The following is an 18,180-nucleotide window of genomic DNA, read 5'->3' on the forward strand; positions in this document are numbered from 1 at the left end:
GGACACTGCGAGAGGGCTGTACAAGCAATGATCACACGCACAGCACAGCGGACACACCAGGAACCGCGGTGTTGGCCGTCGAATGGCGCTAGCTGCGCAGCATTTGTGCACCGCCGCCGTCAGTGTCAGCCAGTTTGCCGTGGCATACGGAGCTCCATCGCAGTCTTTAACACTGGTAGCATGCCGCGACAGTGTGGACGTGAACCGTATGTGCAGTTGACGGACTTTGAGCGAGGGCGTATAGTGGGCATGCGGGAGGCCGGGTGGACGTACCGCCGAATTGCTCAACACGTGGGGCGTGAGGTCTCCACAGTACATCGATGTTGTCGCCAGTGGTCGGCGGAAGGTGCACGTGCCCGTCGACCTGGGACTGGACCGCAGCGACGCACGGATGCACGCCAAGACCGTAGGATCCTACGCAGTGCCGTAGGGGACCGCACCGCCACTTCCCAGCAAATTAGGGACACTGTTACTCCTGGGGTATTGGCGAGGACCATTTGCAACCGTCTCCATGAAGCTGGGCTACGGTCCCGCACACCGTTAGGCCGTCTTCCGCTCACGCCCCAACATCGTGCAGCCCGCCTCCAGTGGTGTCGCGACAGGCGTGAATGGAGGGACGAATGGAGACGTGTCGTCTTCAGCGATGAGAGTCGCTTCTGCCTTGGTGCCAATGATGGTCGTATGCGTGTTTGGCGCCGTGCAGGTGAGCGCCACAATCAGGACTGCATACGACCGAGGCACACAGGGCCAACACCCGGCATCATGGTGTGGGGAGCGATCTCCTACACTGGCCGTACACCACTGGTGATCGTCGAGGGGACACTGAATAGTGCACGGTACATCCAAACCGTCATCGAACCCATCGTTCTACCATTCCTAGACCGGCAAGGGAACTTGCTGTTCCAACAGGACAATGCACGTCCGCATGTATCCCGTGCCACCCAACGTGCTCTAGAAGGTGTAAGTCAACTACCCTGGCCAGCAAGATCTCCAGATCTGTCCCCCATTGAGCATGTTTGGGACTGGATGAAGCGTCGTCTCACGCGGTCTGCACGTCCAGCACGAACGCTGGTCCAACTGATGCGCCAGGTGGAAATGGCATGGCAAGCCGTTCCACAGGACTACATCCAGCATCTCTACGATCGTCTCCATGGGAGAATAGCAGCCTGCATTGCTGCGAAAGGTGGACATACACTGTACTAGTGCCGACATTGTGCATGCTCTGTTGCCTGTGTCTATGTGCCTGTGGTTCTGTCAGTGTTATCATGTGATGTATCTGACCCCAGGAATGTGTCAATAAAGTTTCCCCTTCCTGGGACAATGAATTCACGGTGTTCTTATTTCAATTTCCAGGAGTGTATACCTGTGGCACACACTTTTCACTAACTCAATAATCATTTATTTTAATGTCATATGTAAAATTATCAACTGGTCTCTCGGTTTAAAGGCAGCATTCAAAATGAAGAAGAAATTTTTCATTTTGAAAAGTTGTAACTTCCCCTCCCTTTCCCCAAACAACACTCATAACCTATCTGCTTTGCAAAAGTCAATAATTTATAATCACGAAAGGTCCTGAAATGTCACATTTGCCAGAATATCTGTGACAGCATCCAGGTAAATAGTTTTCTTTCACTTCTGCAGTATCTGGTACTTGCCCAACAGCTAGCATTTGAAAATCAGTTCAACACAGTCCGCTGTATTACAGATTGCACTCAGTGCCAATGTGAACAGACCGTAAAATATTCACTCTTATTACACCCTTACTTTCAAGCAATGAAATTGTCCACTGTGTAACAGCCATTTTGTATTTAGCTTTCACATGATGAATTAGGCCCAGTCTAGGGGCTGCAGTTCAGACCTTTGGGTATGCAGGGCGTATGTCAGTAAGAACAGCGAACTTTCATCCTGCTGCATCCATCTTGGCATCTAAAGTGCTAAGAAACTCAGTATCAATTTCAGCAATAATCCAAGCATTGCTAATAAAATTGCAGGTGCTGAAAAGTGAGTTTTTATTTTCAAGTCACCTGGAAGTTTTAGATTTTCCCATTATTAATGGTGGCAACTTTCACTGTTGTTACTATTAACACTCGCAAGGAGAAGGCCTCAGACACGGCCAACCAATTCGGCTCAAATTTGGAAGGTCACTTGTGTACAACCTAAAATGAAGGACTCTAAGATATTTTGGGTCAACACCCCGCGTTTTTGAGAAAATCACTCCTAATGTTTATGACGAGCAATCGACTCAAAATTGGAGGGATCAATAGATAGTTGTAAATAGAGCATTTTTCATCATCAGGTATGGGGTCCGCAAACGCAAACTTTTCCAGAAATCGAGGAAACAAACTTGTACAACTGCCACTTCGGTACCCACATGGTAAACACTTTTCGCCGACAGCGCTGATAACACTACGGTCAAGGTAACTGGCTGGGAATCGGGGAACCCGGGTTCGAATCTCGAAGAAACCTAGCGGATGTTATTATTTTCGTTTGTATTTTTCCATATCTCAATTGATAGGGATAGGAGGGTTAATAAGGTAAGTAAATCAATAAGGAATGATAGTAATAAGATAGGCAAACTAATTTCCCAAATGCCGTGAGTTGGTAAAGTATTAAACTTTTAAGCCTTGTCACATGAAAACAACTCCGAGTAAGAGTGCTGCGAATTCCTCATGAGGGATCACAGATAGCCAACTGCACGACGCTTATTTACAGCAATGCATGGGACAGAATGCATGCGAGAACAGTTATGTTGTCCCGGTTGCCTCTTCGTCATATCATAGTTGTGAACTTGAAGAGTGAAGGTGTCCAGCACGAGCCTTATAGAAGTCAATCGGAAAGAGTTGTTTTTCAGTCATTAGGCTGCCATGAACCTTGCGGATACATGTAGTGATTTTTCTATCGTTAATGCGCCGAGTGAAATACATTTTGTGAACGAATACAGTGTCGTTCCGTAACTAACATATGACGAGTACTGTATGTAGTTTGTAGTAATTAGTTCGTCTGTTTATGCCATAGTAACTAGTTATCGTTTGTTGTGTCATATCTTTCAGGTGCATAATCTGAATAATGAAGGATGTACACCTTTCGACTAGTGCTGTAATATATAGTTGGGAGCCTGTCACAGACGATGGCAAGTGGGAAGTTACCGACGCTTGTGTTTTGGTTTGTAAAACGTGTTGCACGACAGATGCATTATGAATGCACTATTGGAAGCAGGTAGTTCTGTTTCTCAGCATTCCAGATTGATAGGAGCGGCTATCGTCGAGCAATTTTTGGAGCTGACGAACGGAATGACTTTTGTTGATACTGAAGTACTATACCATGAAGACGTAGCAGAAGGGTGATTCAGTGGAAGATATCCCAACTAGTGAATCGCAAAATGGTCATAACACTTTGGAAATCTCCACGTCACTGGGAATCTTCTTCTGTTCTTCATCTGTTCCCGATGAGTATTACAAACTGGTTACTAAAAGATTGAACTATGGCGCTATACCCCTTGAAGTAAAAGTAAAGGCGGTAGTGCTAGCCAAGGATCATCCAAATTGGAGCTTACAAACACTGCAAAAGAATGGAGCAACCAACAACCCTGAAAAGGAAGGAGGACTTGAAATTGTGGGAAAGTGATATCGTTAAAGGAGGGACAAGATATGACAAATACCAGGCGATAAATAAGTGGACATACAGCCAATTTGTCAAATCTTGTCGTCGTAATGAGAATATAACAATGCGAATACTTCAGGATTGGGCTGCAGCTGCAGCGCTTCAATATAACGGCCAACAAGGATTTTACATTTGCTGCATCATTATCTTGGGCCAGAAATTTCAAATCAGACTATAAAGTTCATCAACGGCACGTCAAAATTCGTCTCTCATAAGGAGGTACAAAATATAGAAGATATACAGAAAGTGGCGGCTCTTTTCAGCATACAAATGGTGTGACTTATGATCAGTTTTCATCGTGATTATATGATCAAATACAGACAAACACTAACACATTCGTACATGGTGCAATATGCCATCACAGCCTGTGGAAAAGTGTTGCCTAAGGTTTTCATGTGTTTACAAGAAAGGAATGTTACATTTGGTCCTCGGGTTATAGAAGAGGTCAATTGTTTAACCGACTCATTGAAAAATGTTTGCATTACCTGCTCCAAATCTGGGAAACTGACAAATATGATTTACAGAACATTTCTTGAGAATGTTTTAAAACCATATGTTTCTGATAACAAGTTCTGCCTAATATTGGATTCATGGAGTGGACAAATTAATACTACAATATATGACACAATGTTTATAGACGGCGAGGCCTCAGCCAACGTGCACAATAAAAGTAATACCGCCAAACTGCACACCTGTGTGCCAGCCATGCGATGTTTATTTCTATCGCCAGGTTAGAAACTTTATTTCCATGGCTTCAGAATTACAGTGTGCTTCTGGAAACCCAGGCGAGAATTGCACAACCGCACGGATGCAATAACTATTCACAGCATAATTCATAACCAACATTCAGCACCGATTTTTCAGACAATGATATCGTAAGTGTGGTATGCATCAAAATTAATTCCCGAAAAGGACATATTTTTAAATGTAAACCAAGTTTGTTTTCCGCCGACTCTTTGGACGGAACAGTGTAGCTGTTGAAAGATTGCATTCATTAGAGGTTCTTGGTGCCGTGAGTATATTTGTTTCGAATGTTTATATGACAAGTACATCCATCTAGTTGTTCGAAAAAAAGTGAGGACAAGTAATAGTGACTGGAAGAGCAATTGTAAATTGACCTGGAGTAACATTTTAGTTGTTTTACTATCCCAAAGAGGTTTGAGAAATTTATTTGCCTACCTTATTATTATCATTCCTTATTGATTTGCCTACCTTATTATTATCATTCCTTATTGATTTACTTACCTGATTAACCCTCCTATCCCTAGCAATTGAGATATGGAAAAATACAAACAAAAAGAACAACATCCGCTAGGTTTCTCCAATTCCCAGCCAGTTACCTTGACCGTAGCGTTATCAGCGCTGTCGGCGAAAAGCGTTTACCATGTCAGTACCGAAGTGGCAGCAGGGTGTATAAGGGGCCAAGGAAAAAAATTCCCGGATTATTCCTGGATTTCTCCCGGATATCCCGTTTAAAAAATATGCTTTTTCCCGGGCGAAAATACAATTTTTCTGTGCTAAGTGACAGTAGGTTTTCCCTCGGAACTGTAAAAACTTATCAATCCTTTGAATGGTTAACGTTTTATACAATCGCATAGAACTTCCCGGAGGGTGGGGGGGGGGGGGGGGGGGGGGGGGGGGTGAAAAAAAAAAAAAGAGACGGGGCAGAGAAGTTTTGGAAAGACCTTTGATTTGCAGCAACATATACGCTGCATATTTTCGTATTACAAAAGCATAAATTCGAATTGCACCAAACACAGTGCGTTAGTTTCCGGAGCGTTGAAACGAAGGTTGCGATGTCCTTTTGTCAGCAGAGTAACCATATCTCAAGCCACGAGATCTCGCAAGCCAATGACAGCAGCTATCAGAGCATAGGACACATGTTATAGTCAGCCAATAGCAAATTCACTGGTTACATAGCGCGAACACGCAAGAGGAAAGGTTAATGGTTTACATTAATGTTCACAGTACCGTATATCTACAAGAAAAAGCTAAGCATTCAACATATAATTTTGGTCTCTAAGGTTAACTCGCTACAACAGAAGCTAAGCTTTCACATGTAATATTGATTTATTTTATTTATTTATTTATTTTTTTTTTCTTTTTTTTTTTTTTTTTTGCGTGTGTAATACTTTAAGATACATCACACAAATGTACCAGTAAATATAAAATTCTGACATAAATGTCTCGGCTCGAAATTCTTGTAAGTGGCTGGTCCTCAAACTGTTCAGTTTCGAACGCCCTGTGATTTAGATATCCATCCCACTTTCTCACACGTAACCTAATTCCATCTTACGTAAAAAGAAATTTACTTTGAAATTAACGCTTTTCTAACCACCGTTCGCAATACTATCCGGAGACTGTTAGAAATAGGTTCGATTTACAGTTGCCAGAGAGCGCCAGAAAACAGGCATTATTGTGCGTCTGCAACTGTAGTGGTGTAGGAAGCCCGCATGTTCGTGTGTATGAAGCACTAACAAAGGATTAACATACACTACACCATAAAGGAAACAGGGCATCAGAGGATACTCCAAAGAGCATCGGAATTTCGTAAACCATACTAAAATGCATAATTCGGCTTGAAGTGCAAATTGGCTTTTTCCAGATTCACAATGAAGTAGGTCCCATCTGATATTAAGCCTTTCAGTGTGGTTTTTGGGATGCAAATTTTCTTGGAGTACCAGTACTCTGCGGTCTCATTTTTGGTTCTTTATTATGGCATAATGCCATATATGGCAGAAGATGATAACGTGGACTTGAAACTGCACTTGAAATTCAGCGAACAGTTGGAACTAGGCAATACTGTAGAAGGAAACACTTCATTTCAAATAAAATGATTGCCTCAGCGGAAAGATTAATAAAGCCAAATTTCTTTAGCAAACTTGCAAAAAAAGCTTCACTGTTCTGCAAGGCGATTAGTGCTTGACTGCTACTAACTTGGAAATAAAATAAAATCAGAAAACTGAAATTAATAATATATTTTTGCCCTCCATAATTATGTGAATGTATTTTAATTCACTTGATAGCTCCCGGCCACAGAAATCCGTTTTGTTTTCATTTGACGTGGAAGCTGTACGCGAATAGAAGCAGCGAAATCACTTAACGTAAACACGGGTCACGTGGAGGTTAACCCCCTCCCCACTAGACAACTCTGTGCAAGCATGAATCTGGCAGCTAGGGCGCGGGAGAAAATTTTTTCTCGTTTGCATCTGGCTGCTTGCTGCTACTACCGATACAGCTAACAGCCAAACTTCAAGTAGCGGGAGAAGGTCCTGCTTATATGCAAGTCAAATGCGGATACGCAACAGACCGCTGGCAATTGGTCAAAGGAACCTAACGTGAACAGTTGTGACGTCATGCTCATAGCAAGCAGTTTATTGTTACGAAGCATTACAGTCGGCGCCCTTCGGCCTTTGAGATATTTTTGCTATTTGCAGACGCTTGTGCGTGCACGGTGTTTTGTTGTTGTAAATTGCACATTTCCTTTGCCACTGAAGTTTTATTTTTTTCCCTCTCGTTTATATTTTATTGCTGCAGTATCATTCTCCAGTAGCAGAATACAATAACATTCTTTGCTAGAGAATCAATTCTGCAGTCAAAATTACAAAAATTTAACTGAAAGCTAAAACAACGAAAAATTCCGGGAATTCCGAAAAATTCCCGGGTTTTTCCCGGTTTTCTCCCAGATGAAAAAATTCCCGGATTTCCCGGTTGTCCCGGGTCGTATACACCCTGGGCAGTTGTACAAGTTTGTTTCCTCAATTTCTGGAAAAGTTTGCATTTGCGGACCCCATACCTGATGATGAAAAATGCTCTATTTACAACTATCTATCGATCCCGCCAAGTTTGAGTCGATTGCTCGTCATAACCTTTAGGGGTGATTCTCTCAAAAACGCAGGGGTGTTGACCCAAAATATCTTAGATTCCTTCATTTTAGGTTTACACAAGCGTCCTGACAAATTTGAGCCGAATTGCTTGGCCGTGTCTGAGACCTTCCCCTTGACAGCACGGCTATCATTCTTTCTTTCCTTTTGTTGTCTCTGTAACATTTTCCCTCTGAACAGAATAGGCCTACGTTTTTCAGGGAGGTAAATTGTGAAAGGCTACAGTTCCATCAGTATTGAAAACATTCCTGAGCTCATATCCATCATCACCCATGGCAAAATATTCTTCTCCCTATGTCCAATACTTTCCACATTGCCACCTCACTTAACATCCACCCACTACCCCATCCAAGGGATCCTGCCAGTCATTCACTGCACAAAAATCTTTATTTCCAAGTTTGGGGAGATTTTTTGGGCCTTCTCTATAATAAATTTCCATCAATGGGAATGTTTCCAGTAATCATTTAATGAAGCCATTTTATTAGTAAGAAGATGGTTTCCAAATACTTAAGAAGCCAACACACCTTAAGTTTTAGCTGTGCATCCTGTCACATGTCACATAAACCAAACAATTGCCTGATATGACTATGCACACAAGAGTAATCATAAACTGTGCAGCACCCTCCAGTAATTGTACAGTCTTCACAGTATTGTCATCACCTATTATATGTTATCATAATTAACATGATAAAAAATTTTACTTTTGAATTTTACTGGAGTCTTCCGAAACCTTCATAAACACTGGGATACAAAATGTGTTTCGTAACACAGTGTTCACATAAGATATTCCAATATAAAAAAAAACTTCCTGGGTCCTGATATGACATCTGATGATGTAGTGAAGAAATTAAACAATCTCAATCTGCTTCCAGAAAGAGTTAAAGAAGCAATACAGCTGCAACCACACAACAAACTGCAACTCCCCTTTTTCTGTCACACTGTCACTTTAGCATCATAAATGACATAACGGAGGGGAAATCTGAATGTAGTCCACACACTTTCAGTTCAGATAATTACACAGCTTTTGGCTTGGATTAATAACTGCACAGGTAAAGATAACTTTAATAATGAAGCAAGAATGTTCTCCTTTTTTAATGCCTAAGGGCCCTGAGTTTTAGCATTCAGAAATGTCTCTATACATAGAGCACAAATAAGATTGCACTAAATTGTATTTCTCTGCCATGTTGAAGAGTTTAATGTTTTAGCTTGTCTTCAGTATCACAATAACCGTCAGCTTTGCTGAATCTTACGCTTTCTTCTTTTGCTGAATAACTACAAAAACTTTCACAGTAGATAATTCAACACTCTGACAAACAACACAAGGTGATCAATCTGCATGCCCAGACATAATGGTAATATTTTTTGTAATGTCAGATCACATACATGCAGAAATTGGCACTTATTCAATATTTTTGACCAAAACTACAACACACCTATTGGCAATAAGAATCAATTATGAATTATTGAAATTTCCTGTACAAGCAATTTAATGCAAGTAGATACAAAATGAAAGAAATAGTCACAAACTCTTGAACACATTATGAATTTCATCATAGCAGGGTTTCAGTTTGCAAAATGTTTAATGTTTATTCCTTAAAAGAGATTTTTTACCGAAAGCAGGGTTCGTTAAAACCAAATTGCAGATCATTGTTGTTATGGCAATTTCATCAGAACAGACAGAAATATTCATTAAAAGTGGGACCATTAATAAGAGGCTTTACTATACTTTGCTCAGGAGAAATGCATATGTTGCACATCACATATAAAAATACAAGCATGAAGCCCTTGACACAAGAATGAATTCTCAAAACACATCATGTATTACACAACAAACGAGCAATGAAGAAGTGATTGATAACAGAACCTGTCTATTTATGATAAGAAACAAGTTTATATTCACAGGGTAAGTGATTACTCACTACACTGTAACAGATAAAGTTAATACGAACTTATAAGCTTTGGGTCTGCTTAAAAAAATGCAATTAATCTGTAATATGGATTGTCATGCATCTTCAGGTGAGAACAACAATAATTCTTAACACGATTTTGAAGCTGCTTCATTCAGTTACATTTTATTCCCCATGATTATTCTAATTTTGTAACAAACATTTATGGATATCACAGATTTCTTCAAAAAACATACAATCTGCCTTCATAATGAAGTAACATAACTTTTAGGATACTATGCGATCCATTTGACGGTTTGCATATCTAGTTTCAGGATTCGGTACCAGTAAAGATATTTCAGGCAGGTAATATGTGCAGCTACTATAAGACTTCAAAGGTTATTCATAAATTAATCTCCGACTGGCTATTTAAAAAAAGGATTTTTTTTCATCACATGAAAATGCATGATTCCAGAGTCCTTTCCAGGTCTCAAACACCAATGATGTGCACATGCAGACTGAAGCAATGAATGTAAATTTCTACCAAGGCTGGGCTCACAAGGCACATGCCCTAGCTGCTACGCCACCCTGGCACAGTGGCTTTGCACCTGCACGGACTACCCTTGCAAGCCTCCCTCCTCAATCCAAAATCCCATTCACATCTCAGCGCACTTGGTATTATCCCTAAACTTGAAAAGCATTGCAGAGGCTCTCCAACTGCATTGGAAAACACCCGAGTATCAAACAAAACAGGGTCCTGCCTGCCTTGGTACAAATTTTCATTCAGTGCTTCAGCCTGTATATATACATGAAAGATATTCTTTGTATACAATCTATACTCAACACCTTGGCATTGCTTCTTCACATAGCCAACATCAAAATTCAAATATCTGTCATACTGTGACACCAGCTCCGTCCCTTCATCAAAGAGTGGAGCTGCCTGATGCTTCATCCAGTTGTTGAACACATCCTTGAGCACATCATGATTAAGTGCTGAGTAGCTGGTCAGACTTCCATCTTTAGGAAGAGATGAAAGTCACACAGTGCAATGGTTCCTTTGGTAACCACATCACGAGCGGTTTGTATTGGACTGATCTTCGGAGTCCACAATAAACTTATGATGTTATAGTTTTATCAAGTGCTACCCTCATGAAATCTGTTGTCAATATATTCCTTTGTGATCCCAAAAAACAGTAACCACCATTTTGCAGTTCAACAGAGCCTGCTCAAATTCTTTGGGCTGGACTGTTCCTTATTTTCAGAGTTCACGTACTGCACTGACGTCTCGTCACCAGTCATGATCCTGCTGAGAAGTTTTTCCCCCACTTCAGGATAGTGCTGGAAGACTGTCAAGGCTGAACCTATTCTTTCACTTTTATAAGCATCGCTTACACATTTTGGTACTTTCTGGGCACCAAAGTTATGGTAACGTAACCTCTCTGTGACAGTGTTAAAGAGGGTTGTGCATGAAATCTGAGGCACATTTGCAGCAGAAAGTCCAGAAATTCTGGACACATATCTCGCCTGTGCAATTTTCTTACCACGTTGAACCGGTTCATCAGTCATTTCAGAATGTATCCCTTAAACACTTTTATTATGCAGATTTGCAATTTGACCTATAAAGTCTCTTTCTCCGTGTAGACAAGCAACACTGTCAATTTCAACCACATGTGGCTTACATACTGACGAATGCAACAGAGAGCTGTCTGACGCAATGATTTTCTGACCATCAAAGTCTTTTCCAACCAGGCAAGCAACAGGAAGCTACTTCCACTTCTTTATTGTTAATTGGCAATTGGACATGCTTCCATATTAACTTGAAAGAGAAATGTAATCAATGTAAGCATATTGCATACTTAAGAATGTACCTGGTAGGCCGCAAGCAGCTGAGGGTCCAGGGAGGGGTGCTGCTGCTGCTGTTGTTGAGCATGGTGCTGTGCTGTCATGAGCCTTAGCTGGCCCGCAGCACTTCGTTCCCCTCCACTCTGCAACCGAATGCTTAGCATGTTGGCCAGTGCAGTCTTTGTGTTTGGGTTTACTACCAGCTGCTGCTGCTGTTGCTGCACCTGCATTGCCAAATGAAACATCTCGAACATGACAGTGGTGAGAAAAAATGCTCAGCTGCATTAGTATGCTCGCTATTTTGTTACCTTTAAAATCACATTATTTTTACATCACAACAGTCAACAAATAATTGGACTGATACCAGGAACTGTTTACCTTTTAAGTTATACAATACACACATTAAACTTCAATACATGATGGCAGTGAAAGATGAGAACTACGGAACATATTTCATAAGAAGTACTATAAAGAGAAAAGAGGGGCACAGAAAGAATTACATTTTTACTCATTTTTGTTTCTTGTTAATGTAACAGTACTCATCAACTCTGCACTTAAAATCAAGAGACACATTAGAAAGACAAACGATTGCAACTTGCTTTGAAAAGAATGTTCTAACAGTAACGTCAAAATATTGATACTTGCCGCTATGCTATTTGCCATCCAACCTGAAGTGTGTCATAAAAATTGTTTAAAGGCTCACATGAGACATTATATCAAATGAAATAAGTTTACTGTTATCAGTCACTGTTTATTTAATTCCACACTGTGTTTCAAAGTTTAAACCTCCATCATCAGGTGAAATTATGTATGTAATATGGCATGTATCCACTGTGTTACAAGTTTAGAATAACTTGTGGCAGTCAGTGGTAACATGCTCCTTTCATTTTCATTTACAAAGTGTAAACTACGAGGCATGATGATGTGTACAATATAAAATTGCACTGAAAGGAGCATGTGACTATGGAGACAGTACGATATGTTATCATAATACAAAACACAATACACATATGCCAATTTAAATACATAAATCAACTAGACGATGCAGGTTTAAACCTTCAAAACGCATTGTGGAATTAAATTAAACAGCGATTGCTAACAGTACACTTCTTTCATTCAATATCAACAACAGTCATGGTGAAGCCTAACCAAATATGTTGACATTTAGAAATTCTATGTTTATTAATAGCAAAAAAATGTGCACCACGTATGGGCAGCACTACAAAAATTACTGTGGAGCAATGTGAGTACTGTAGAGCATACAATACTTTGGTACAAATGCCTGTTACAGAGGATATGGTGGCTACGTAGCAATTTTTGGTGTGGTACAGAAAGCAACAGAAAGTGAACAAATTTAAGTTCTCCTAAAATAAAGAAAGAAATTACTGAATTGTATCAGTATAGACAGAAATAAGAAGAGGTTATTACATAGGGAAGAGGAAACTAAAGCTTTTCTTTCATTATCAGTTGTGAGCAAACTGACAGATTAATCTAATGTAAACCACAGATGCTCTGTAATCCAATATTGGGATTTACTGAATGATAAACTAATTTAATATATTTGGATTTCAAAAAGTACATAGCAGATGTTTCTCTTAAAAACTATGAAGAATGTATTATTAAATTTCATGGTCAACATGAACAATAATGTTTCAGGTCACATCACACCTAATGCCATGAAGTGACATGAGATGTGTGGGGGGAAGGGGGGGGGACTCATATTACGCTGATAGAAAAATATGTGGCCTAAAAAGGATCCTCAAACCTTTGGAAAAAGAACATATTACATGAAAAGCTCATGAAATTGTAAACAGTGTGACCAAAAAATAAAACCCTCCAACAACTGAAGTAATCACTACTTGTATTACGATGGAAGTGTTTTTGGGAAACATCTCATTAGTTACATGCAATCTTGCCATTTCCAGTTACTGCAGCAAACTGGTTGGGTAAACCCTTTTTTTTTTGGGGGGGGGGGGGGGGGGGGAGGAGGGATGAATCTCTGTTCATGACACACAAGATTCTGCAAGAGCAATGTTGACTTTAACTGAGGTGCTGCCTTCTAGAATGGAAAATAACATAGTGAACTTTGAAGATGAGACCTACTGTGTAACCTTAAAACAAAAACTACCTGACTGATCCTAGAGCAATAGAATACCTATAAAATGCTCAGATAATGAGGACCTCAAGTCAAGAACCTTAAACACATTCTGTAAGTAAATATCACCATCACACTGCTCTTGTGACACATTCTTAAAAAATAAATGATAGACCAAAGATTGTGTGTGTGTATGTGTGTGTGTGTGTGTGTGTGTGTGTGTCAGAGAGACAGAGATCTGCTGAGCCTTTTGTCACAATCTTCAAAAGCACTCTCCTTGTGTAGCCAGTGTGTTGACTAATGAGGTGACATATTTACTATAACTCTTTCAACAGGACAAAGATTTAGAACCTGAAAGCAAAGAGGGAGTCAATTGAGTCTTCGAATTTGCATGCGTGTCAGTAACGGGCATCTGGTACAATCTTCCTCTTCCATCACAACTTTTGTTAGCACTGACTCTTCCTTTCATTCTGAAAACATTTATTTCATCACTTCTACTGCAAGTTTTTATCATCTTATTTTTAACCTTTATAAATTATTTTATCACTCACTTTTTTTGTCTCCTGACCATCCAACCACGAATCCCTGAAATACTCTGTGTGACTAAAAAATTAAATTGCAACTTGAACTGTGACTGGGACTAAGACTAATGTCTGCCAATGGTATTTTCCTCATCAAACAAGTATGCAAAATATAGCATAAACTATGATGTAACAGATTCCAAACAGAAAACTGTCTATTGTTAGCACTATCCGCTACTTAGACCGAATCTGATTTGGTAAATTTCATAATTAGGGAAGTTTTTTTTTTTTAACCTGGCATTTGCATTGTTTGTGAGAATTTGTAAAAAAGGGAGGCACACTTAAGTCAACTGCCAAACATATATTAGGAATATGAGCTCATTCCATTGCTAATTTCAAAATATACCTGAAATGCCTCTTGTTGCAGAACATCCTCAGTGGGTGCAGCTTGAACTGGAGACTGGACTGCCGCTTGAGGCAAGGACTGAACCTGAAAATGTTAACAGCAAATATCAGTACAGTGAAGAAACAATGGCTGATTTCAACCAACATATATATACATTTTTATTTTAAATATAAACTGCTTAAAAATGTCCAGTAGTAAAAACTGTTGCAAAATTATATTTATTGCTGATCTACAGTGCAGGATAATTACAAATGGGCATAAATTCTATGGGAGAAATAAAATGAAATTTATTTATGACTACAATTTTATTTCACATTTATCACTGTAAGACTCTAACCTCAGCATGAAGCCCCAAATATGTACAACAAGTTAATACGTTTATGACATAGTATTTTAAGTTTTCTTCATGAAGTAATCAATAAATGAAAAAAGTATAGATTTCGCACTCAGTTTCACAATCTGCCCTGCTTCCAAGACTCCATAAAATCTATTTAAGTAACACACATTGGTTTTGTGCAAGCAGCTGCCCACAAAAAAACCACAAACTCAGCAGCTGAATAGCAAATCAGGCAACTTTAAATTTTTCCTGACTTAAAGTAAGCTATCATAGTAATAACTCAAAACTAATCACGAACAGTTGGCAACCATCAGAATGAGTGCAAGAATTTTCCTTCCACTGAAAGTTATATCAATGAACTCCTTTTTTTTCCCCTGAAGCCCTTGTGAGGCTAGGGGAAAGCAACAGAGTAAACCTGCTGTTTGTTTGTTTTGTTTAAGGGTGCAAAAACAATTAGGGTCATATGCGCCCATGTCACAAATTTAAAACACAAAGACAGAGGGAAGGGTTAGAAATGATTATACATTAATCCCAATTAACGGAAGAAGAGAGAGCTACAAACAGTGACACTGAGGAAGGTCTATACCATAAACCATAGAGAAATGGAAGTCCTGAACTAAAAACTGAATGTCCTTTGCCATATTGCTACGAGAGATAAAAAGTAAAACGCAGTCAGCAGCCCGCACATCATTCGCTAAAACAGCCAATAACTCAGATGGCAAACACAAACAAGAATGTATGTGATAAAAAAAAAAAACGGGCATTCTGTCAGGAAATGGGGGACAATCAAAGGTGGAGCACAATGAGCAAAAATTGGTGGGGGAGCACCACTTAGCAAATGGCAATGGCTTAAAGGACAGTGCCTTATATGCTATCTAACTAATATGATCTCACAGTGAGAGGGCCAAGAGGAAGTCGTAGCCGCTAGGAGAGGCTTATTAACCCAGAGTTTGTTCCCGTGAAGGGAGGACCAGTAGTGGTGCCAAAGTGATACCACCTGCTGAGAGACGGCAACATAGAGATCTTCGGAGGGAATGTTCGAACTAGCGGGCTGAGATATAAACATCACAATGGTTCCATCAAGAGTGAGCAAGTGACCTCTTCCTGGACCCATTGCACTAAGGGATGGGTGGTGTACAACACACAGAAGCTTTGGAGAGCACTGAGAGTCGGAGCATATGACTAAATTGAAAAGCCTGTGATGCCGGATGTACTGTGTGACCTGATGCTGAGCGACGAGTTCTGCTGTAAATATTGAGCACTGTTCCGGAAGCCGATACCAAAAAACGGTGCCAATGACGAAGGCACATCCAACACCATGGTCGCCCGAGAGCCATCCGTGTACACAAAGGTACTATGTGAAGTTCCATATGAAGGTCGTGAAACTGAAGGCGATAGAGTGAGGCTGGAGTAATGTCCTTAGAAAGCTAATGAAGGCCAAGGTGAATACGGACTACTGCATGAAGCCAAGGTGGTGAAGGGTTCACACCCATCAGAAAAGTGGCAGGTAGGAGGGATGTGCCCCATACTGGCAATCAAAGGAGTCATCAAATAAGGAGGCATAGGATGTATAACCACACATGGCAAACAAACGGCATGCATATCTGCTGAAGGAGAAAGTCACGGTGTTAGGACAGCAGTAATTCAGCAACTTCTGCATACAGACTCTCAACCAGGCTAGTGTAAAAGGCACCAGTGGCCAAACAGATGCCACAATGGTGGATAGTATTAAGACAGCGTAAGAGGGACACAAATGCAGATGCATAAACGAAACACCTGCAGTCTAGTTTCAAACAGACAAGGGACCAGTACAAACAGAAGAGGGTGGTTCCATCTGCTGCCCAGGAAGTGCCATTGAGGACGCATAGGACTTTGAGGGACCACATACAGCCAGCTGCCAGGTACGGCATGTGGGAGGACCAAGGAAGTTTCCTATTGAGCATGAGCCCCCGAAATTTCGTAGTTTCAACGAACAGAAGAGGAACACGCCCAAGATGTAAAGACAGTGGAAGAAACCAACTGTGCCACCAGAAATTCATACAAACAGTTTTGTTGATGGCGAAACAAAAGCCATTGTCAATGCTCCATGAATAAAGACAATCCTGCAACAGACGGCATATTCGTCAACAAAAATGGAGCCTGAGATGCCCGGCAGGAAACAGACCATTACAGGGTTAATGGAAATAGCAAAGAGGATGACACTCAGGACAGAACCTTGAGGTACACCATTTCCTTGCTAAAGGTGTCTGACAAGACAGAACCCACATATACCTTGAAAACCCTGCCTTTTAAACATTCCTGAATGAAATGCAGCATGCGGCCACGCAAGCCCTGTGTGCAGAGTGTATGGAGGACACCAGTCCTCCAGCAGGTGTCGTAGGCTTTTTCCAAATCAAAAAGCACCGCCACAGTCTGGGATTTCGTAGAAAAGCATTCATGACATGGATGGACAAAGTGACAAGATCATCAACTGCAGAACAGTGTACTCAAAATCCACACTGTGCAGTGGTCAGTAAATTGCGAGACCCAAACCACCCCACCAGCCGGACATGAATCATACGTTCCATCACCTTACAAACACAGCTGGTGAGAGAAATGGTGCGGTAGCTAGAAGGAAGGTGTTTGTTCTTATCGGGCTTAGGTATGGGTATGACAGTGGCTTCACACTCTGTAGACAGTACAAAGGGAAAATGTCAAGTGAGGAAAGAAAAGGCAAACTGCGACAGCTTGAAGATGGGTTGGTTGGTTGGTTGGTTTGTGGGGGTTGAAGGGACTGGACTACAAAGGCCACCGGTCCCTTTTTGCACGACCATGAAACACCCATAACAAAGAAAAACAAGCAACAGAGAGGACAAGGGATGACACAGAACAAGAAAGACATAGACAAAGACCAGAAAAGAGGAATTTTAAAAACACACAGAGTGTTACAGTGGTTGACCGAGCATGGAAACAAAAAAAAAAAAAGGAAAATACAAACACCAAGAGACACACTAAAAACCCCAATCTAAAACCGTAGGCCAAAGGCCACACTCAACACAAAAAAGACACAAACCCATAGATTGAGCGATAAAAGCTCCGTGCACGAATAAAACTCAAAACTAAGCCTGCAATGGCAGCGTCATCCGTTAAAAGTGCAGTCAGCATATCAGGCCTGAGTGCAGTTAAAAGCGGACAGTCCAACAAAATGTGGCACACTGTCAACGCTGAACCAAAGCAACAGAGGCGTGGGTCCTCGCATAAATAACCGTGTGTTAGCCAGGTGTGGCCAATGCGTAGCCGGCAGAGTACAACAGAGTCCTTGCGAGAGGCCCGCAAGGAGGAGCACCACACATCGGTAGTCTCCCGAACGACCCGAAGTTTGTTGGGTGAAGGCAGGGTGCGCCATTCAGCACCCCAGGTACTAAGGAACTTCTGCCGCAAAACTGACTGGAGATCACACTCTGAAAGGCCACTCTCCAGTGCCGGTGCACTGACAGCCTGTTTGGCCAGCCTGTCAACCTGTTCATTACCCCTGGATGCTGGCATGACCCGCGATCCACACAAAAACCA

At 41.1% G+C, this 18,180-nt stretch overlaps 1 protein-coding gene across 1 annotated transcript in view; it reads right to left on the minus strand.

Moving 5' to 3' along the window:
- The window catches only part of LOC124711240 (PAX-interacting protein 1-like), a 175,783-nt gene that overhangs the window by 80,648 nt on the left and 76,955 nt on the right, over positions 1-18,180 (minus strand). The window contains exons 12-13 of the mRNA XM_047241200.1: positions 14,295-14,378; positions 11,299-11,496 (exon numbers count right to left, since the gene is read on the minus strand). Coding sequence (XP_047097156.1) covers positions 11,299-11,496; positions 14,295-14,378 — 282 coding nt within the window. The remainder of the gene's footprint in view (positions 1-11,298; positions 11,497-14,294; positions 14,379-18,180) is intronic.

The sequence above is a fragment of the Schistocerca piceifrons genome, chromosome 8, assembly GCF_021461385.2.
Source record: "Schistocerca piceifrons isolate TAMUIC-IGC-003096 chromosome 8, iqSchPice1.1, whole genome shotgun sequence".
NCBI classification, from domain to species: domain Eukaryota; kingdom Metazoa; phylum Arthropoda; class Insecta; order Orthoptera; family Acrididae; genus Schistocerca; species Schistocerca piceifrons.